A 23,982-nucleotide genomic window follows, 5' to 3' on the forward strand; every position below is an offset into this window, starting at 1 on the left:
TGTGGCTACATTATAAAGTATAGCTGATGACCGATCATGAAAGGAAGAAACTATGTGAGAGGCTGGATATATTGCAAACACAATCAAGAGCTAGAGTATGTATTCCGTCAGCCTCTTTAGCAGTGCTGCGCGCCCCTCTGCAGACTCCCCCTGCATTCCAGAGAGGCGCGCGACGCGATCCGGTCTGCCCTGCAATGCTGTGGAGACAAGACCTGGCCGCGCGTACAACGTTATCCTATTGGGAAACTCTGCGCGCGGCCAGGTCTTGTCTCACTTCGGTGTTCTCAGACTGCTGAGACGCCGACAATAGTTCTCTGGCGAGAACGCGCTTTCAGCGTGTTACTAGCCGAGACCTAAAAAAACAATGAGACTCCACCAGCCCAACTGTCCGCCCACTATGCAATTGAGAACACTGGTTCTGACAAAGCAGGAACAGACTGTGTAATCAGAAGCATTCCCCATAGCCCAACACCCGCCCTACCCCTCCCTCCACCACCCTCGCCTCGCAACCCAAAAAACCGTGCTAGAAGGACCCCTAACCCCGCGGCCACTCCAAACCCCCAATCAGGCTGAGATACCACCCCATTCCAGGAACTAGGAAGAGGGGAAACAACTTTAAGAGAGGGAATTATTCTTTGCGGACACAGCAGGGCTCCGCATACACCCCTGCAGTAAAGCAGGGTGGCCAAGCTAAAATAACAGCAGACCACATTGAGGAAGAAAATAGCATACAGGTCACAGCATCTCGATAATTGTCACTAAGGCGATCGGCTGCAGCGAGCTGAGAGCTGGACAGTGATGAGTGTGATGATTTTTCAAGTTTCTTAGCAAAGTTGAGGGCGTCTCTGGGATCAGGAAATACAAGCATTTTTGCGCCCTGCCAGACTCTCAGCTTTGCTGGATATACCAGAGAATAAGAGACATCATGTTTCTGGAGAATCCGCTTTGCAGGAAGAAATTCACGCCGGGCAGCTAACTTGTGATCTTTCCTTGAAGTTTATTTGAAGGTGTAGCATTTGGATGCTTTTGAAGTATAAGACACTCAGAATTGTGTAACTGTTCTGTTTTTTGCCACTCTTTGAGATGAATAGTGAAATTAATAGTGAAAGATGGAAGATGTAATTATTGGCGGATTAGATTTTCCTGTTGCAGCAGATGATGCAAGCTGTTTTGCAGCCAACCCTAAGCCCCTCTCATGCATCATCATTAACTGCTGACACGCTAATGAAATTTCTGAAACCATCCTCAGTGAAACCATCGACATTGCCTACCTTACAGAAACCTGGCTGAGGGACCACTCAACAGCCATCCTTGACTTAATGAAAAATTCTGAACACATTACCCTTGAATATCTTAGCTCAGAACTCACAATTTAGGGCGCTCCCACAATTTGCCTACAAAACATCTACCACACTCCGGGTGATCCTATACCCTTCGCAGAGGAATTATCCGACCTTCTCTCCCAATCCTCACTCTCCAACTCCAAAAATCTCTTCCTAGGAGATTTTAAAATCCACTGGAACAATGTTACTGCCCCCACAGTCAGTTTCTCACCCATCTCCTAGAGATCCATGGCCTGATTGAACTATGCCACTCACTCACTCACTCACTCACCAACCCGCACCAAAGGTGCCACTCTTGATGCCATCATTTCCAACAATGACTTGGCCTCCCTCTCCAGCATCCTCCCTATTCACCAGTCTGACCATCACCTCATCATGTTAAAGATCGAATCCTCTCCCATCCACCCCTCCTTTCAGAACCGTCAAACCCATGAAATGGACCAGAAATCTTAATCAAGTCTTTCCTGGCAAACTAGAGTCTCTGCTCCAAGGTCAACTCCTTCTCACCTCTCTCTCCCAAGATGCCAATGAGCTCACTGAGCTTTTCAACAAAACCGTCAAGGAGGTCGTAGACCATCTAGCCCCTCCCAAACCAAAAAAACAAAGAACCATTCCATCCAAAACATGGTTTAACTCTGACCTCAATGACCAAAGATGTTCAATTAGACTGACTGAAAGAACATGGAGGCAACACCCCTCCCCTAATAATAATAAAATAATAATAAAACCACTTCTAAAGCGCATGGTTACACTAAAACAGTGTGTCCCCGCGCTGAGAGATGCTACTGCTCCCCGAAAGGCCAATGTCCGGGGCTCGCCTGGATCCCAGGCTACAAGAAACTATTATTTACGTGGGAAAAGAGGAGTTTTCAATTTTAGTCTGAATCTTGTTTCGGAGGGCTCCATGCGTAAATCAAGAGGAAGCTTGTTCCAGTGTTTACTGGCTAGAAACCTAAAGGAACCACCTCCCATCCTGGTCTTGCGAACGCGAGGAAGTTGGAACAACATCGCTCCGGCAGATCTTAGGTTTCGGGTGGGACGATGGATAGTGAGAAGGTTTCGCAAATAACCTGGGCCTTTTCCTTGGGCAATGCGATGGGCAAAACAGAGAGCCTTAAACTTAATTCGCTCCTCAATGGGGAGCCAATGAAGTTCAAATAATGCCATTTTACCTGATGCTCTGCGTGGAAGGTTGAGCATCAGTCGCGCAGCAGCATTTTGGACGCACTGCAGTAGGTGGATACCTTTTTTGCTTAGGCCTAGGAGAAGAGCATTGCCATAGTCTAAATGAGGCGTGACTAGGGCATGAATAAGTGTTTTCCTGGCACTAATGGGTAGTAGGTCGAGAACTTTTCGGAGTGTTTTAAGTATTCCAAAGCATTTTCCCGTGATTTTACTAATCAGATGCTTAAAGGAAAGCTCCGCGTCCACCATGATTCCTAGATTTCTGACAGACTCCACCGGACGGGGAATTGCCCCTAATTCTGTTGGCCACCAGGCCTGCGACCAGGCAGAGGGGGGTTTACCAACCACTAGCAGTTCTGTTTTGTCGCCATTAAGGCGCAGGCAGTTGTTGTTCATCCACCCTGCCACAGAAAGCATGCAGTTGGAAAAGTTATTTGCATCCTCTGCCTGATTGTGAGTGAGTCTAATTATTAGTTGGGTATCGTCAGCGTATGTGACGATATCCACTCCAAAAGCTTCCACAATATGAGCTAAGGGCTCCATATATAGATTGAACAACGTGGGGCTCAAACTGCACACCTTGCTTGTCTTCCGGCCGCTAGGGCCCCTGATAAACACATTTTTAAGGAAAAGGCCCACCTTCTGCCGAACTAAACTAGACCGGGCCAAAAACAGACCCAGAGAACTATTTAACATTGTTTGCAAACAAACATCCACAGCCCCCTTAAACTGACTGCCTCAACTAATAGATGTGAAGAAATTGCCAACTTCTTCAGGAAGAAAATCGCCAAAATTGATCAGTCCTTATACCTAACTCAGACCCCACCAAAACCACCATTAGCTGCTGACACTACATTAGACGATCCTTCCTTCTTGGCTTTCCACTCTCCCTCACGCTACAACCCACACAGATTTCAGCCTTCCCCTCTTGCAACTCAAAAACAATGCATCCTGGACTAACTTCTACCCAGTGACTGAGCTCGAAGTCTTTAACATCATCTCCAAACTTAAACCATCCTCAAACACCAAAGATCCTCTCCCATCTAGTCTTACCCAGAATCTCAACCACATTATTGCCCCTTATTGGACCATGATCATCAACACCTCCCTCTCCACAGGATATGTCCCAAACTCCCTTCAACTCTGTCAAATCACGCCTATTCCTAGAAATCATCTTGAACCTACCACTTCTCTCCAAAGCCTTTGAAAAATGTGTCTTGCTTCAATTGGATAATCACATTAACCGCAACCTTCTGGACCCCTTACAATCCGGCTTCAGAAAAGGCTGCAGCACTGAAACCGCCATGCTAAGGATAGTTATGTTAATGTTATGTTAAAAAATTTGTACCGCGCACGTACACCGAGACGGTTTCTTGGCGCTCATAACAAACATAGCTAGCCAGGGCAGAAGAGTTACTCAAAAGCCGCCTTGAAAAGGTGTGTTTTTAGGGTTTTGCGGAACAACTCATATGAGGTAAAATGGCGAAAGGAAGAAGGGAAGGAGTTCCAGTAGGAGGGGCCTAGGAAAGAAAAGCATAATCCTCCATGTTTTTTACGGCGGAATGATGGAGTGCAAAGAAGATTATTGGCAGAGGACCGTAAGTTACGGGTTGGAGAATAACGCTTAAGTTTGGAAGAAATGAACTCAGGGGCCTGGTTATGCAAGGATTTGAATAGGGTGCAGCCTAGCTTAAAGGAACATCGTTTAGCCACTGGGAGCCAATGAAGGCTCCTCAGGAGGGGGGAGACGTGCTGATGTTTAGGTTGGTGGTACACCAGGCGTGCTGCCTGGTTCTGGATCAACTGAAGTTTATGAAGCTGATAGACAGGAATCCCCACATACAGGATGTTGGCAAAGTCAACTCTGGAGATGACCAAAGCCAGTATTGCTAGCGTGAGTGCCTCTCTGGTTAGAAATCTACAGATCTTGCGAATCCTGCGTAGCTGGAAAAAGCAGGATGATGTTACCGCTGAGATCTGAGGTTTCATGGAAAGATCCTCCGAGATGATCCCTCCTAGGCTTTTCACAGAGCTGACCGGGCAAGGGGGGAGACCTAAAGAGGGGGGCCAATAGTTATCATCCCATGGATTGGACGGACTACCCACCAGGACAAGTTCCGTTTTAGACGGATTCAGCTTGAGCTGGCTGTGTGCCATCCAGTCCGAGATGAGTAACATGGTAGTTTGGAAGTTGAGGCGAGAGGAAGGTGTAGTGTCCAGAGGAAAAATCAGTTGTAAATCATCGGCATAATTGTATATTGTAGCAGAGGAATGGCGAAGAGAAGCCATGAGTGGTTGCATATAAAGATTGAAAAGGAGGGGAGAAAGAGCAGATCCCTGGGGAACACCACAAGTGAGAGAGAGAGAAGAAGCAGAGAAGGTGGAAAGGTGGACTGCCTGGGAGCGGTCCTGCAAGAAGGATCGAACCCAGTCAAGGGCAGTGCCCCGAATGCCGGCGTTTCTGACACGGTCGATCAAAATAGTGTGATCGACCGTGTCAAAAGCCGCCGACAGGTCTAACAGTACAAGGGCTTGGGGGATATTGTTGTCGGCTCCAGTTCGAAGGGTGTCCATCACAGCTGCAATCACCATCTCTGTAGAGTGCAGGGGGCGAAAGCCCGCCTGCTGTGGATCAAGGAAGAAGGAAGACTCAATAAAAGTGCTCAAACATTTAGTGACATAGGTCTCTAAGATCTTTCCCAAGAAAGGGAGAAGGGAAATAGGTCTATTGTTGCTTAGCACTAGGGGATCTGCACTGGGCTTTTTCAGGATGGGTAACACTACCGCCTGTTGTCGACATCCATTCCGCCCTTGACGACAGTGAATCCTGCCTTCTCATTCTCTTTGACCTCTCAGCGGCCTTCGATACAGTCATCCACAATTCCTTACTCAACTCGCACAAGACCCGCTTTGGCCTTAGCAGTCAGGTCCTTAAAGGGTTTACCTCTTTTCTCCAGCACAGAACTCAACAAATCAAAATGAACGACTGCCTATCTAACCCCTCACCTGTAACCCTAGGTGTCCCTCAAGGCTCTATGCTCTCCCCTCTCTCTCTAACCTCCTCATGGAAACCCTTACCCTCATTCTGAAATGAGCTGGAATTAACCATCACCTCTATGTGGATGAAACCCAACTTTACTATTAGATTAGGTCCCACTCTAAAGTACTTCATCTCATCCAGACCTTGAACAAGATCCAATCCTGATTCTATACCAACCATCTCAAACTTAACCCTAAGAAAACTGACGTCATCCTCTTCTCACCTGAAACCAGGCCACCCATCCAATCCTGGATCTCTGATCTCAATTCTCTCAACTGTTCGCTCTCTTTGTCCAATTCAGTGAAATTACTAGCTTTCTTCACCGTCAAAAACCTAACCCTTAACTAACCCATAAAAAACTCTACTAAAGGAGCTCTCCTCACTCCCCACCATCTGTAGAAAATCAAACCATTCTTCCCTGAAGACTTAAAATAGGTTGTTCAATCACTGGTTCTCTCCAAAGTTCACTATGGCAACGCTTTTGTCACAGGAACCCCAAAAGTGCACTTAGACCCACTCAGATCCGTGCTCCACTTAGCAGCCAAGCTCATCACTAACTATAAGTGTTTTGACCTCCTCTCCCTATCCCTGAAGTCCCTTAACTGGCTTCCCGTAGAAGGTAGATCCTCCTACAAGATAGCATGCATTACGCATAAAGCTTTACATCAGAATACCCCGCTGTACCTCATAAACAAGCTCAAAAAAGCGGGCGGCTGTAGACCGATGCGGAGCACAAACACTTTCCTCCTCGTACCCCCCTCCTCCCCCTATTAAAAAAAAAAATCCCTCAATGTCGCTCCTTCTCAGGTAATGCTCCGACCATCTGGAATGCCCTTCCCAAGGAATTGGGTTGCAACCCCTCCTACCTTGGCTTTTAAAAAAGAACTCAAACTGCACCTTCTTAACAAATACTGGAGCCCCCAATCTGGTATCTGACCCCTCACTCGGCCTCCCCTGTACTTACCATCCTATACCCGACTTTCTTTCTCCCTCAGTAAATGTATCTGCTACTGTTGTTTCTATGTTTATAGACATCTGTGGATTACCTTTTCATATATATTGCCCTCGGCTCATTTTAGTTTTGATTTAACTTGCTTTCATACTCTGCTATTGAACATTCCTTTCTTTGTCCTGTTGTACTGTTAACTTGTTTTTTACACATATAAAGCGCTCTGATACCTCCTGGTCTAGCCAGCGCTATATAAAACTTTTCAAATAAAATGGTTGCTGACCTAGTCTCTGGAATGGCATCTGCTGTTGATATGTTTGCCTTTATTAAGGCTTTTGGTATTGTTATTGAGCAGCTTGTCCTCTAGCATGGTATCTGGATGTGAGACATGTAATGCGCTTCAAGGAATTTTAGTCTCTTTTTTTTAGCCCAGCTGATTTTTTTTGTTTTAATTTGCTTCATATTTAATGTTGCAATAAAAAAATTCCAAACCAGAGAAAATCCTGTCAATTTTCATGGGGATCAGGTACGCGCCCTGCAAGTCAGGGTCCTGATGACCAAAAGACAAGACCAAGAAAGTACCCCTATTTGTGGACCGCATATTTGAAGTCATTCGAGGTTCTGGTGACATAGTATGATACTACCAATTTACTGAAAACCTTCATAAAACCTTGTCTTTAGGTAAGTCCCCTGTCAAAGTCTGAACGAGTTCCCAGTGGTGTCGGTCATTACTGCCCAACAGGGCAGTAGCAGTGGAAGCCTCACTGGTTCTAGCTGCTGAACCAAAGACTTTCCTGCATGCAGAATCTTACGGTTTGCTTTCCCTGTGAGTTCCTAGGCAAGATAAGCGAGCAGCAGAATGTTTTTCTGTGTTCACTATTCAGAACAACTGAATCTGGACGTTGGTTAACTCTCAATAGCTTATACTGATGTGGTGTACTGTAAGTTGCTCAATTTACGATGGCCGGTGTCACAGATGTCGTCTTTACTGGGTCAGGGGGATCCAGAACTAATAGGAGTAGAGCTTTTGATGGAACTCATGAATAAAGTGCCAAAAAAAAAAGAATAAAAATAAAGAGGCTGCAGTTTGAGGCTCTGCCATCTGGATTTTGGGCTTAGCTATAGTATAGGATGTTGTCGAATGCTGTTATATTGTGCACTGGAGAAGTTTGTGATGGTGGCATTAATGAAGTCAAATTATAAGACACTGTCAGTATCTGTAACTTAACCATATCTGTGGTATGTACATTCATTGTGGAACAATAAATGTCCTAGGCATATGGCTTTCACCAAGTTTCTTTTAAGTGCATTCTCTGTAAGCTGTTACTGTTTTTTGGGGTACAAAGCTTAAACACTCTCACTTGAGGAGTCATTGATCTGCTATGCATAAGTGTAGTGGACTTGCATCTTGGGGGTTCTGCATGAATAATAGGAATTCGAAAAGCATCTTTAGCCTTATTTATTTAATATAATCATATACTTCTATTCTAGCATATGTTAAATCAGCAGAGGTGAAGCTATGCGTCATTAAAGTCATTTTGAATGTATTTATTTCATGCTCTACATGACGTTGGTTCTTGAATGAAGGCAAGCAACCTTAATGGGTGGATTATAGCTAATCAGTTGAAAAAATTAACTTTTGCTTTACAAACTACAGTTTCATTATCTTCAGGGATAATTTTGTGCTATTTGAACAATGTTCGTTGAAGAAGGGCAAGTGATGGACGCTTGTTTCTTGTTTCTCCTGTAGTTGGGGCATGGTCCACCCACACCTCCTCAGCCTGCCAGAAATGTGTCAACATGCCGCTGAAGCACTGGTTAGCGCAGCCATGTATTTTGAGAATGTATTGCTTTTCAAGAGTGAAAATCCTGGCAAGGTAGGACTCCCTGTTATCATGTTAATAACCAAGTAATGTAATGTTTACAAGAGGTCTACCTGTTTAAAGCCTGACCATAAACCTTGATAATAAGTGACAGCGGTATGCAGAGGGATTTGGAAAGGAACGCATCACATTAGCCAGCGATCGAGTTATAGCTAACTTCAGAGTCTGTGCTTTTAATTGAATCCATTTTTGTATTATAGGTAGAGTGATTAAGATCACAAGCACTTACCTTTCCCTGATTTCTCATTGGATTGAAAAAGTGTCTTATTAGAAATCCAGTCATTTGCTTCAGAAAATTGTTCTTCGCAAAGTTATTGTTAACAATGGTATTCAGTTGTTCTGTATGCTAGTGTAGTGTAAGATTCTATTCAGGGTGACCCCACAGAGTTGTCCTTTTCCTGCACCCATCCTTGCATTTTTTTTTTCTAGTTCTGGTTTGCGATCTTCTTGATGTGCCTTGTCTTAAGAATCCCGATTAGGAGCTTTACAAGTGCTGAATCGAGAGCGAGATTTTTCATTATAGGGTTAAATTGTGGTGGAAGGAAAATTCATCCGCTGCTTTAAATTCTTCTTAATTAAAAAACGCTGTTTTGGTAAAAGTATTGGTTAGTTAGTTTAGCCTTCCCCCTCACCCATTAACAGAATTGATTGTTCGCAGACGTCGACATACACCGGGCTTTGAATAGTCTGAGAGTCGGTTTTTTTAGTATTCAGAAATTCGGCGCTCAACTTGTCACGATAAAGTATTAGTTGTCCTGATATCGTTGTAGGTGCTTCTTGGCCAGAGGAAAACCCTAACCTCTGTAATGAAAGAGGGGCTGAGACCTCCCTTTCGTTCTGTTTGGGCAAGAGGTCCATAGCACACTATATATATCTATAGAATGATTTCTTGTTAGAGTAATGTTAGTTTGGGATAGATCAAACCAAGCGTAAGTTTTCAAAACTTTTATTCACCCGCAGTGTTCACCACTTGGGAATCACTGCACATATCACTCAAGCCGACACGTGTTTCGTCACAGCATGTGGCTGTGACTCTCCAGGGCTAGAAGAAAATAATAAAATCAATGCGATGTCACAATACTACGGAATCGCGTGTAAAAGTGGGACACCCGTAGCGTGGAAACCAACACAGAAGGGATGGGAAAAGGAAAACTTTTGGTGACTTCTTGTAATTTGTCATAATTTACTTTTCAAACAAAATATTCTCTTGTTGTGAGAGATAGAATAATGTGTTGTGACATACGGCGCAATTAGGGTTACTATAGGCTCATAGCAGGAAAATCGTTATTCAGATCTACAGGTGCGAGTGTGCGGTGAGATAAATAGTACTGTTTAAGTTCCCTAATCAAGTTTGTTATTTAAAACATACTGGAAAACATATATATTATCCTCAAGTGTAGATAATTCAAATAGTGACCATTATGGCATTATCACTTCAGAACATGGCGGTGCAGCAATATTTGAAAGAAAAGTGGTGACAAACCCCTAGTCATTAGATTAATATCATGCTGAATAAAAGTTTTCTTGGGAACATGGGGCTTTGTATCCTTGGCTAGTTGCTACGCGATAAACGAATAATACAGATTCATCACTAATCATAAGTTGTTTATACATTTTTACAGTCTTATTTTCTCAGGAAAAACCTTTAGTAAGTTCTAGGCTATTTTACCCATTAGTAAATAACAATCATCTTCTTACAATGTCATCTTGGCTGTACCTACGTAAAGTCTATCTCTTAACTTTGAAACTCCAACCTCGTAGTATTCATGGTAAAGAACACTTGATTTTGCAGGATTATTAGCCCTCGAGTACAAGAACTCATTGTTAATTAGCCCTAGATACCACCATGGAGAAGAAAACACAACAATATCATCACCGTATACGAAACCAAATAATTATAGGTGCTAATCATTGAAAATATAATCGTGTCCATGCACGAAACAACACTTGGTTTGTAACCCAAACAGAAATTTCAGTGCCTAAAAAATCGCACATTAAAACAATATGCCTTGTCACTTGATAAGACCTGTATTTATGACGTGATCCAAAGTTGCGCTAATTTGATGTCTATTCAAAATTGCCATGAGTGATTAGCAGCTGTGAAGGGGAGAAACACTATTAACTAGAAATTGGGAATGGGGAAGTAATTACCTGATCTTAATGATCAAAGCGCTTGGTCTGTAAGTGGGCGAGAAGAGGGGGAACGAAGGAAAATTAATCAAGACGTTAAGTTGTAACGGAAAGTTGCATACATTAAGGTCACGTTATTTGAGCAGTCATTAACATTAAGTACGTAAACTCACCGGGGAACCGGTGATAATTCCAACCCGGTCCTTATCGGGTGGTTTTTAATTTTCGAAAGGGCGGCACCAGTCAGGTTGCCGAAACCAATTCGTTAGTTGGGGAATTCGTTATATAGACGAATTCTGTGGAGCGGAGGCTGATGTAAGGGGGCCCGTGTGGAATAGTTTGAATCCTAATGGGTTATGCCCGAGGTGAATAAGCCCTGATTCTCACCCATGTTCAGCCTGTATTGTCGCGTCGGTTACCAAGTGCGGGAACACCGAATGCGGTTGTACCCGCCCCTTTTAAAGAGGGCTAATCTAGAGGCTAGACTGCTCAAATGGCTAAGGGGTGTCCAAAAAAGAAGAGTTACTTCACTGGAAAGGGGCACTTAGAATATAAATCTCGCAACCCACATCACGGGAGTTTTAAATTGATTCGCAGCTGCCTATTAATTACAATTATACTGTACAGTGTAAGCGCAAGTATTTTTCATGGCAAAATTGAAGTTGTGTTTGTCCAGGATGATACATTTGGAATTTTATCCAATCAATAAAAACACAATATTGAATGGGAACAACTAATCAGCAGAAATTGAGCACAAAACTCCCTTGTAAACGGGAGGAAAAGGATACAAAAATCCTCAAATCACTTGATAACCAATGTAGGTTTGTTTAGTCCAGACATAAATCAAAAAATATAGTCATACCCTTAACATTGATCTTAACGTGGATCTTAGCATAACCACCACAAATGTTTTTTACAGTCTTATTGTGATATCATCTAAAATTATGCAACTGTTTCAAACAAGGAGTGTGAAAAATGCTAATTTTTACAGATTCATTCTGTTTTCTCACGGTATGGGTCAATAAACTTGGGTTAGATTGTCTGGTTGGAATTGTCCCTCCGGTATCAGGACCCAAGAAAAAGTGCAGTTCATCATCAGTGTTCTGGCCTGTCCTAGTCGTATCTAGACGCATGATCCAAAGCGCCTCTTGCCTTCTAAGGCGTAGTTCTCTGTTTCCTCCTCTCACTGTCGCTTGCACAACATCAGTGCCATAGAAGGTAAAGGATTTGATATTTCCTTGTGAAGGACATGAAGCCATATGTAATGCCATAGGGAATCTTGGATCTTTAGTGGCATATGCTCTTGCGTGTTCCCTTATGCGTTCTCTGAGAGGTCTGATAGAACTCCTCACATATCTGCTTTTACAGGCACATTCAATAATGTACACTGTAAATTTTGTGTCACAGTTAATATTTGTATTGATTCTATGTAGTTTTGATCTGTGATCGGAAAATGATTTGATTCCATGATTTGCCCATCTGCACATTGAGCACATTCCACATTTGAAGAAACCTTTAGATTTCTGGGTCAACCAATCACATGTTATTGTGTCTTTGGGCACAGTTGGACTTAACCTTTCGCAGAGGTAGGAATTTAAAGAACAGACTATTTGTGGGTGGCTTCCTATTATGGTGGTTAGGGTTCTATCAGCACTTAGGATCCCCCAGTGTTTGTGGAAACTTTTCCGTACCACAGGACTTAGTTCGTTAAAATCTGTGATCAGTCTCACAGGTTGTTGTTTTTCCATCTTAGGAACTTTAAGAGTTAAGGTTGACTCTCTGCTTATCTTTTTGATTTTTTTGTCCGCTTTGGAAATGATCTGAGGTTTATAACCCCTTTTGGTAAACCTGGACTGCATATCCATAATGCAGGTTTCAAATTCTTGATCTTCGCTACAGTTTCTTCTGGCTCTAATGAATTCTCCATATGGGATGCCGTTAATCTGGTGGATAGGATGGGAACTGTTGCTATGAAGAATTGCATTGCAAGCTGTTGTTTTACGGAATAGTTTGCTGTGAAGAGTCTCATTTTTACATATAATTCTATGTCCATGAAGGACACATTGGTTGTACTGATATGTGTGGTAAATCGCATGTTCATCTCATTGTCATTCAGATATGCACAGAAATCCACAAGTGTTGCTTCAGATCCTGACCATATTAAGAAGCAATCGTCTATGTAGCGACCCCAGTACAATATATTGTCAATCCATTTAGTGCCTCTGATGCTCCAGATCATATCAGCCTCAAGAGCACCCATGTAAATGTTTGCAAAAGAAGGGGAGAACCTTGAGCCCATGGCTACTCCCCTTGTCTGTTTATACCATCTTTTATCAAATACAAAGACATTTTGGTTCAGTATGATGTACACCGGGCTTTGACCCTTCTTTGTATAAGCACTGAACTGCGTAAGCGATCAGATTTTGTCTCTTTAGCTGAATAGCATAAGGGTTGAGAAAATATGTTGGTGCATTTGTTAGGTTTTCCTGACCTCTTTAGAAGAAGTGGAGCTGGTAAAGTGTTTTTTTTGGGTTCTGTAAAAGCAAGGCATTAAATCCTTGATCCCTTGTTTGTATGTGTAAAAGATATCAGACGGCTGTTTGTTAAAAAATACTCTCCTGGCATAAACCATATGTCAAAATGTAGAGGGAGAAACCCTTTTACTTGGAAAAGGAATGGGTAACAAGCATTCAAAACAACACATTTCCTTTTCCAAACTTTTTAAGCCGGAATCCTTAAGAGTCACTATATAATGTTGGGACAGGTGGACTAGTGTGAAATGAGTATTTGCCAGGTTACCAAATTTACAAAACTACTTGGATGAATTCTTATATACAAAGGTTAATTTACACAGAACCCAATGTCAAAATTCAAAATATATTATGTATTATTCACTGTTGAATTGCTGATACTTTTCTAGAGTCAATTAATGTGGTTAAATACACATGGTCACAAAACGTATGTGCACAAATTATTACACTTAAAACACAATGTATTAATGAACAAATTATCGACGCGGTGTTTTGGTGATCTACAATATCTGCACCTTCTTCAGGACATTGATATTCAATTTAAAAACTCATCTAAACAAAAAGGTGTATAATAAAAATCAGTTAGAAAAGGTACTGGGTTGTTTTTTTCACAATTTTATCTAATATCACTGTTCTTTACGTATTTATCATTAACATCCAATTTATTCATTTCATACATTAACAATTGTTAAATGCTTAAATGTATCCTTATTAATCCCCTATTATTTGGAACATGTCAAAAACCTATGCTCAAATCCCTGCATATGCTAAGACACTTTAGCTTTTGAAACTGTTATAAGAAAATGTCTCATACCTATTGGGTCTTGAAAAGACCTCCAATAATCTGTGTGGATAAAAATCTTAGAGGGACCGGTCGCGGGGTCGGAGCCATCATAGCTCCGGGAGTCAACATCGGTCTTCGGGCTCGAAATCGTCAGGTAAGCACAAGAAGTCGAAGAGACGTCATCGCTCTTCCGACTCCCCCGACGCTCGCGCGATGCGGCCGGGGGTTCGGGTGACACCACCCACGCGGCTCCATCGGAGTCGCGGCCTGCTACATACCCTCCTGTCCCTAGGCAAGACGCGACGCCGGAGGAGATCGAGCGCTTCTTCATGGCCATTAGGTCGCTCTCTCCTCCGACGGGCTCCACGGCGCCTTCGGGCCAGTGGACCCGTCTGGGGGCACCAGCGGGTCGGGTGCTTTGGCCCCGACGCCGGCGGGTGCTTCGGCGCCGACTCCTTCGGGCCTGGCGCCGCAGGGCCCCGCTAAATCCGCTTCCGGATCCAGGTCGTCGCCGGTTGACCTGACGACCTCACGGCGCCAATCCCAAGGGTGTCGCCTCCTGCGCCGCCTTCGGGCAACGCCTCCCTCGATCCGGTTCCAGTGTCGGAACGACGCCACTGGGCGCCGCTCTCGACGCCGCTTGTAGAGTTCAACTTCAACGAACCTGCCCCATCCTTTGACAAACCTGATTATCAGGAAATGGGGGATGAGGAGTATTGGGAGGGGTTTGAGGACCTTTTAACATGTGATTTTCAGTCCCAGCAGGACTGGACAGGTAAACTTTGGAATGCCAGTTGTCTGGACACTTCGCCGGACACTGGTTTTGTCTCACCTCCTATCATGGCTACGGAGGAGGGGGCAACCTACAGTGTGGTGCTGACTCGGGCAGCCAAGGCCTTGGGCCTTGAGCTCCCCGTTGCGGCCGTGAGGACTAACTTCCTCACTGAGGTCCTTAAACCGCAGTCCAGCTCGGCTGAGCCTCTGCTGCCATTTAATGAGGCCTTGTTCTTTTGGGCACCCGGTCCAGGTCGGCCTGTAGATAGGAACGTGGCCAGACGCCGCCGCCCGGCCCCAGGCAAACCTTGTTTCCTGTCCACCCAGACCGCATTCCCGACTGCTCTGCCCGATCGGGAATCCAAGAGGTACGAGCAATACGGCAAGAAGGTATTCTCCCTGAGTTTGGGACTGCGGTCTTCCAACACCGCATGCCTCGTGGGCCGCTACACCCACTCTCTGTGGGACACGGTTGTGGACGTGCTGCCAGAATGCCCGGCGGAGGTCCGGGCTAAGCTCACCCAAGCCCTTGCGGAGGGTCGAGATGCTGCACGTTTTTCCATCCGGTGTGGGCTGGATACCACCGACTCACTGGGCAGGGCGATGGCAACGATGGTGGCGATTCGTCGCCACGCCTGGTTGAGGTCCCCCAACTTTTCGGCCGATGTCCAGAATACACTCATGGACATGCAGTTTGATGGCCGTCGCCTTTTTGGCGACAAGGCAGGCCATGCGCTTGAGCGATTGAAGGACTCCAGGGCTACGGCCAAGTCCTTGGGCCTCTCGGCCCCGCGCCAGCAAACGGGTGCCTTTCGGTCCTACGTGGCCAAGGAAGGGGCGCCCCCGCAAGTGCTGCCAGCCACCGCAGACTAATTTCCAACGCGGTGGCGGCCGTGGAAACTGCCGTGGCGGCGGTCGGGGACAACGGCAAGGCCAGTCCACACCTACTCCTGCAGCGTCCGCCTCAAAACCCTCCTGGTCTGAGCTTTCAGGCCCATGTGATGCCAGTGGGGGGCAGGGTTCGCCATCACCTCCTCCAATGGCGCACTGTCACATCGGACAGGTGGGTGCTGCAAATCGTCCGAAGGGGCTACTTCCTCCCCTTCAAGGCGACCCCTCCAGCCATGCCACCGCAATACCACCGCATCGGGGGATCAATTGCGACTTCTGCAAGAAGAAGTTACGGCCCTCTTGGCCAAGGGGGCCATCGAGCGCGTTCCTGGGCCAGAAGTAGGGTGTGGTTGTTACTCCCACTACTTTCTGGTGCCCAAGAAGGGCAAAGGGGGCCTACGCCCTATCTTGGATCTACGGAACGTCAACGGCTTCCTCCGGAAGAAGTTCAAAATGCTGACACTAGCTCAGGTCTTAGCTGCCCTGGACCCAGGAGACTGGATGGTAGCGTTGGACTTGCAGGACGCTTATTTCCACATTCCCGTCCTGCCGGCCCACCGGCGCTACCTGCGGTTAACGGTGGGCCCGAGCACTTTCAGTTTACCGTGCTCCCCTTCGGCCTTACCAGCGCCCCACGGTTGTTCACAAAGGTGATAGCGGTGGTCGCAGCTCATCTGCGCAGGTTAGGGGTTTCAGTCTTCCCCTACCTCGACGACTGGTTGTTGAAGGCAGGCTCGCCCCAGACAGTCGTCAGCCACCTCCTGCACCAGCTGGGGTTCTCCATCAATGTGCTGAAGTCACACCTGTGCCCCTCCCAGAAGCTCCTCTTCATCGGAGCGGTTCTCGACTCGGCGCAGTTTCGGGTTTATCCTCTCGAACAGCGGGTTCGGGATATTCAGGCTCTGAGTCCGATCTTTCAGCCTTTATCCCGAGTCTCGGTCAGGTTGACGCTGCAGCTTCTGGGACTGATGGCCTCCTGCATCCTTCTGGTGCATCACACACGATGCGGGCTCTGCAGTGGGACCTGAAGTTTCAGTGGGCCCAGCATCAGGGCAACCTGCCTGACAATGTCCTAATCTCTGAGGGCACTGCGAGACAGCTGCAGTGGTGGCTCACGGACCGCGATTGGGTCAGCGGCAGATCCCTCTCCCTTCCCCAACCGGAGCATGTAGTTGTGACGGACGCGTCCCTCCAGGGCTGGGGAGACCACATGGGAGAGGCGGAGTTCAGAGGCCTCTGGTCTCCGGCGGAGTCCCGGCTCCATATCAACCTTTTGGAGCTGCGGGCGATTCGTCTAGCACTGAAGGCATTCCTCCCCTTTGTCCGGGGGAGTGTAGTGCAGGTGTTCACGCACAACACCACCGCCATGTAGTACTGCAACAAACAGGGCAGGGTGGGGTCGTGGACCCTCTGTCAGGAGGCTTGCCTCTGGCAGTGGCTGGAACATCGGGGCGTGACCCTGGTGGTTCAACACCTGGCAGGTTCTCTGAACGCCAGGGCGGAAGAACTCAGCCGCCGGTGCATGATGGATCACGAATGGCGTCTGAACTCGGACGTGGCGCAAGGCCTCTTTCTGCAGTGGGGAGAGCCTTGGTTAGATCTATTCGCCACCGAAGAGAACACGCAATGTCATCAATTCTGCGAGTTGGAATTTCCAAGGCGGCACTCGCTCGGAGACGCTTTTCGTCGCGAGTGGAGTTGCGGTCTGTTGTATGCCTTTCCGCCTATACCACTTCTGCCCAGAGTGCTAAAGAAGATCAAACGCGACCGGGCCCAAGTCATCCTTGTGGCTCCGGACTGGGCACGAAGGTACTGGTATACCGAGCTACTCAGTATGTCTGTCGATCCCCCGGTTGGTCTGCCTCTTCAGGAGGACCTTCTGTCGCAGCAGCAGGGGACGGTCCTCCACCCGAACCTGTCCAGTCTCCACCTCCGTGCTTGGAGATTGAGCGGCGACAGTTGAGGCCATTTGACTTGCCTCCTGAAGTTTGTACTGTTATTCTGGCAGCCAGGCGTCCCTCCACAAAGTCGGTATACACCTGCATGTGGAACAGATTTGTGGCACGGTGCACACCAAAGGCTGTGCATCCTCTCTCTGCCCCTCTTTCTGAGGTTCTTCTCTTCCTTCTTTCTGTTGCCCAGCAGGGCTCTGCTCTGGGCACTATCAAGGGCTACCTTTCTGCCCTTTCAGCCTTTCTAAGGCTGCCTGATTAACCATCTTTGTTCAAGTCCCCCATTGTAACTCGTTTTCTGAAAGGCATCACACACATGTTTCACCCTGTTCAGTTTGTGATGCCTCAGTGGGACTTGAACCTGGTTCTTACTTATCTGATGTGCGCTCCCTTTGAGCCACTTCACAACTGTCCTCTCCGCCTTCTTACTCTGAAGACTGCCTTCCTGGTTGCCATCACCTCTGCCAGGAGAGTGAGTGAGCTCCAGGCTCTTTCTTCCAAACCTCCTTTCCTTTCTGTCCATCCGGACAAAGTTGTGTTGCGGACTAGACCCTCTTTCCTGCCCAAGGTTGTCACGGCCTTCCACATCGGGCAGTCTATCATCTTGCCCATCTTCTTTCCGCCCCTGCATCCCTCAAAGGAGGAAGAGCGGCTCCACCGTCTGGACCCAAAACGTGCGCTTTCGTTCTATCTAGATCGCACACGCCAGTTCCGGGTGGATGACCAACTCTATGTTGGTTACGTGGGCGCTAAGAAGGGACGGGTGGTGCACAAGCGGACCATCTCTCGGTGGGTGGTCTTGTGTATCAAGGCTTGTTACTCCTTGGCGAAGGAGCCTCCTGTTGGGCTGAGGGCCCATTCCACTCGGGCCACGGCGGCTACCACTGCCTGGGCCGGGGAGTCCCCTTGCAGGACATCTGTCAGGCAGCTACGTGGGCCTCGCTGCACACGTTTGCAAGACACTACTGCCTGGACAGCCAAGTCCGGAGGGATGGCTTCTTTGGCCGTTCCGTCCTCCAGAACTTTCTGGTGTGATTATTGGTTCGCAGACCCACCACCGGGGTTGGTATTGCTGGGGTATCTATTCCAAGGTAAGGAATCTAATACTAACCGGTTTCTTTCAGATGAACAAGTTACTTTCCTTCGGTAACAATATATCTGTAAGAAACAGTAGTTAGTATTAGATTCCTTACCGCCCCACTCATCCTCCCCGTTCTGCGAACCGATATCTAGGGTTAAGGTCATCCCCTTTCAGGGCCCTAGTTTCAATGGCACCAGTGTTGGTTTTTAACATGGCTCTGCGTTTTTGGCGCAGAAAAGCTGTGTATAAGAACTGACGTCAGCTCGCGGAGGCGGCGTCTAAGTACTCCGACGACGTCATCATGGCGCCGACGACGCCTACCGACGCGCAAGGGTACTGCTACGTGAAAATTTCCGGATCCAGTCTGACGCCTGGGGATATTCTAAGGTATCTAATACTAACTACTGTTTCTTACAGATATATCGTTACTGAAGGTAGGTAACTTGTTCATTGTTATTATACACCTTTTTGTTTAGATGTGTTTTTAAATTGAACATCAATGTCCTGAAGAAGGTGCAGATATTGTAGATCACCGAAACACCGCGTCGACAATTTGTTCATTAATTAATTTTGTGTTTTAAGTGTAATAATTTGTGCACATAAGTTTTGTGATTCTTGAATTTTTATCAAAAATGTTTTTATAAATGTGATCATGTGTTTTTAACCACATTAATTGACTCTAGAAATGTATCAGCAATTCAACAGTGAATAATAAATAATATATTTAGAATTTTGACATTGGGTTGTGTGTAACTTAACCTTTGTATATAGGAATTCATCCAAGTAGTTTTGTAAATTTGGTAACCTGCGCAAATACTCATTTCACACTAGTCCACCTGTCCCAACATTATATAGTGATTCCTAAGGATTCCGGCCTAAAACGTTTGGAAAAGGAGATCAACCATATGTCTGTATAATATGCTTGAAACATCAGCACTCACTCCCCATTGTTTCTTATTGGAGCCAACATTTGCTTACACGGGCCATGATTAAGTAGAAAACATTAACTTTTATGATATACAACGAATAAATACCTACCTACGTCATTCAGTCATCAATTGCTATTGTATAGCATAATTGCAATTTTCTTCATGTTTCTTTCATATTCCTAATATATCCTGCTTTCTGTCTTCAGTTTTGCATTCTAGGTTGTGCTGTTTTGACGTTCTTTGCTGTATTGGGCCACTATGTTCCTGGTGTTGTGCTGTCATACTTCATGTGTAAGTGGAGACTTGTAGTTTTACTGAGTTTTCTTTAACAAGTATTAGCCCTAGTCTCAATTTACTTTTCTTTGTATATGAGAACAATTAAACATTTTAATCTCCCCATGGTCTACTTGAAAACCAGATGAAAGGTTTGAATTAATGAATGGCAGTTGCAGGGTAAGTATAATCAGAATGAAGGATGCAGAATGTGGAATCTCCGACTTGGCAATTGGTTTATGGAGAAAGGTATGCATACGACTTGCTTCAGGAATGTAGCTTAGCAATTAGGCCATGCTATTATCATATTTGATGATTATCCAGTATTGGGGTCTCTTTCATTGATTCACATGCATGAATCATTCCCTGTTGTTGAGATGAGTCCCACAATATAATAATCGAGCAGTATTCAAATAATGCCACAGGCTATAATGGCTCTGAGCCTTGTTGTATATAGCCTATCTATGTCCTTTTTATAAAAAAAAGGACTAAATGGTGAATGCAGCCAATCAGCTGCTAGCACCCTCTAGAACCTTCCCATCAGAGGCAGTTTCCCTCAGATTTCCACCGCACGTCGTGTGTGAAGGGAGTCTCCCCGAGTTCTACTCGCTTTTCTAACCTTTCAGGTTTTTCCTTTAACATTTCTACTCATCATGTATGATAAGAAAGGACTCTTTAGGCTCTGCAAGACCTGTGGCAAGTTCAAGTTCAGGAATTTATATAGCGCACTACTCACCCATAGGGTCTCAAGGCGCTTGGGGGATGGGGGGGTCATTATTTATCGAATAGCCAGGTTTTAAGTTCTTTTCTGAAGGAGATGTGGTTCTGTGTAAGGCGGAGGTGAGTGGGGAGTGAGTTCCAGGTCTTGGCCGCCAGGTAGGAGAAGGATCTACCTCCCATGGTGGATCTTTGGATACGCGGAACTGAGGCGAGGGCTTGATTGGAGACCTTAGTTGGCGGGTGGGTGTGTAGAAGGACAGTAGAGTGTTGAGGCATTCGGGTCCTAGTTTGTAAAGGGCTTTGTGTGCGTGGGTGAGGAGACGGAACGTTATTCTCTTGTTGACGGGAAGCCAGTGGAGGTCTTTTAGGTAGCCGGTAATGTGATCTTGGCGAAGGATGTCCAAAATGAGTCTAGCTGATGCGTTGGAGTTTTTTCTGTAATTTGGCTGTGATTCAGGCGTATAGTGTGTTTCCATAGTCCAGTCGACTCGTGACCAGTGCGTGGGTGACAGTCTTTCTTGTCTCTCATGGGGGGGGGGGGGGGGGGGACGGATCCAACGGAAGATTTTTTTGAGCATACGAAGTACGTTGAAGCAGGAGGATGAGACTGCGTTGACTTGTCTGGTCATCGAGAGTGAGGAGTCTAGGATGAAGCCGAGGTTACGTGCGTGGTCTGTGGGTATGGGTGCTGTGCCCAGAGCCGAAGGCCACCATGAGTCCTCCCAGGCAGAGGGGGATGATCCTAGGATGAGCACCTCCGTTTTGTCGGAGTTCAGTTTTAGGCGGCTGTTTTTCATCCATTCGGCTACTTCTTTCATGCCTTCGTGGAGATTGGTTTTGGCGGTGTTAGGGTCTTTGGTGAGGGAAAGGATCAACTGGGTGTCGTCAGCGTAGGAGATGATGTTAAGGTTGTGTTGACGCGCGATGGGTGCAAGTGGACTCATGTAAACGTTGAAGAGGGTGGGACTGAGTGATGATCCTTGTGGTACACCGCAGATGACTTCGGTGGCCTCTGATTTGAATGGGGGGAGTCGGACTCTCTGAGTTCTCCCAGCGAGGAAAGAGATGATCCAGTCCAAGGCTTTTCCTTGTATGCCGATGTTGTTGAGGCGTTGTATAAGGGTGCTGTGACAGACTGTGGCGAAAGCGGCGGAGAGGTCAAGTAGAATGAGGGCCACTGTTTCTCCGTTGTCCAGTAGTGTTCGGATGTCGTCTGTCGCTGCAATGAGGGCGGTTTCAGTGCTTAGTTCATGTTGATGATCCTCACCAGGACTGCATTCACTGCCTCCATCCAGCCCATGAGGTAAAACAGTGCAAAATCTGTTGCACTCTCTCTTCTAATACCATAAGAGACGGAGAGGGGAGGCTGCTTCTGTGGTTATAGTCCACTAAACACTGCAAGTCATCGGAGGAGGTCAGTGATGGTTCACCTAGACCTCAAAAAAGAGAGAAGGACTCTGGAGAGGGCAGGAAACACCTTAAACCCTCTCCAGAAAGCAAGTACTCGAGAAAAGAGAAACATTCTAAAGTCTCCTCTGAGCCTCCGTCTTCTGTTTTCTCTACCCTTTTGAGGAAAGAAAAGAAACACAGAGCCTCTTCATCTGATCCTGGAAAGAGCAGAATTGAAAAATCCCCATAGACAAAGAAACTGTCGACGACAGCCACTGGGTCCTCGACGGCAAGTTACACGATGACTACCATGGCCATCGCCGGACCCATACCGTCGACAACTATATCATTGATGCCGTCCTCATCAAAGACTTTGCAGTTGGTGAGAATTACAGTGACAAAGCTGTTGAGGATACCTACGTCTACACCGTCTACGACGATGATTCAGTCGACAACAGGATTTTCCCGAAGAAGGGGGCAACTCCGGAGTTGGGCAACGGGAGGATCTAGGACACCTGACATTTGCGGAAGAATTAGATTTTTTTTTACTCAGAGAGAGAAAGCAATCATTGAAATCAAGGACCCAAACGGCAGTGCAAAACTAAGGAGGAATGCCAGAAGAATGGAAAGAAGAAAGTGCAGGCAACTCAAGAGGAAGGAGGCAGCAATATCCACGATGAAAGAAACGGCAGCCTCAATAGATAAAACAGTCATCAACCTTAAAGATATACAACTGAGCCAAGCAGAGAAACAGATATTGGCTCTTGGTTTATCATACTGTCCAGAGTGTAATTTTAATTATTGCCACACAAAAGTTGACGTCTACAAGTTCATAAGAAAGCTGAAGCTCCCTAAGTGTTATGCTATTTAACAACCTGTAGATGTACCCAAGAACAGACCTAAAACTGATTTGAACACATCTAAAGGGTTGCTGTCAGAGATGCCTCACTATTATAAACACTGTGTGAGCTGAACAGTTAAAACAATTATGACACTTTAAACACACAAGGGCTTGTACTGCCGGAGGCCATTAACCTCAATATGCCTGGACACAGTCCGTTTAGACCTCTTACCCCGTTTGTACCGACAATGCCTCGAGATGCTATTGACATTTTTCATGATAGTGATCAATGGATTAAAAACTCTAAATTGCACTTCGGCCAAACATAAAAATAGTGCCACAAGATCGCATATTAACTTCACTAACCTCATGTCCAAACTGAAGAAGAACTCAGCAATTGGAATTAATAAATCTGACAACGGAGGAAACAGTGTAATATGGAGCGCTGTAGATTATAAGAAAGAGGCATATAGACACTTAAACGATGATCAATGTTCTAGACAATCCAACATGGCATCTGTAAGAAAAATGAAAACAAGTACAAAGATTAACTCACACTGGAAAAGGAATGGTCTTATTACTAAGGACGATTTTGCCTTTCTAAACAATGAGTTTCCTACCATACCTACACTGTACTTCATCCCTAAGGTACACAAGAATGAGTCGCCACTACTGGAAGGCCTATTATATTGGCACTAAAAAGCCTTTTTGAAAATAAGTCTACATTTGTGGATTTCTGTTTGCAAGAGTGTGTTACAAGCCTCCCTACCTATATTCGCGACACCACAGACTTTCTGCATAAACTGAATGAACAGACTTGGGCATACGTTTATATATTTGTTACCATGGACATCTCGGCCCTATATACTATCATTGCACATACAGATGGCCTGAGTGCGGTCAACCATTTTCTTGAAATAAGACCTATTGAAATGTATAAGCACAATGAAATGATTACATTGGTGCCTACATAACAATGATTTCTTGTTTGACAACACAATATTCCAATAGCTGAGAAGTGTCACTGATGACCTCATCCTTGTGATAGTGGCAGACCTCCTGTCAACCTAATATAACCTTTGATACACACACTCAAAAATGCAATAAAATGTTCAAAACAATGGATACACCAATACCAGTTACAACACACCTATACAGTAATTCCAAGATCTACACACACATCCACTCATTCACCAACAGTCCCTATACAGTCACTCATACATCTACTCATACACCTATAAATCCTGTTACACACCACCACTCAGCCATAGTTACTCACACACATAG

The 23,982-nt window shown here is 45.7% G+C and overlaps 1 protein-coding gene across 1 annotated transcript in view; it reads left to right on the forward strand.

The window, feature by feature from the left end:
- The window catches only part of RETREG3 (reticulophagy regulator family member 3), a 318,375-nt gene that overhangs the window by 88,857 nt on the left and 205,536 nt on the right, over positions 1-23,982 (forward strand). Inside the window, exons 4-5 of the mRNA XM_086924101.1 lie at positions 8,268-8,394; positions 19,679-19,763. Coding sequence (XP_086780227.1) covers positions 8,268-8,394; positions 19,679-19,763 — 212 coding nt within the window. The remainder of the gene's footprint in view (positions 1-8,267; positions 8,395-19,678; positions 19,764-23,982) is intronic.

This window comes from Lissotriton vulgaris, chromosome 5 (assembly GCF_964263255.1).
Source record: "Lissotriton vulgaris chromosome 5, aLisVul1.2, whole genome shotgun sequence".
NCBI lineage: Eukaryota > Metazoa > Chordata > Amphibia > Caudata > Salamandridae > Lissotriton > Lissotriton vulgaris.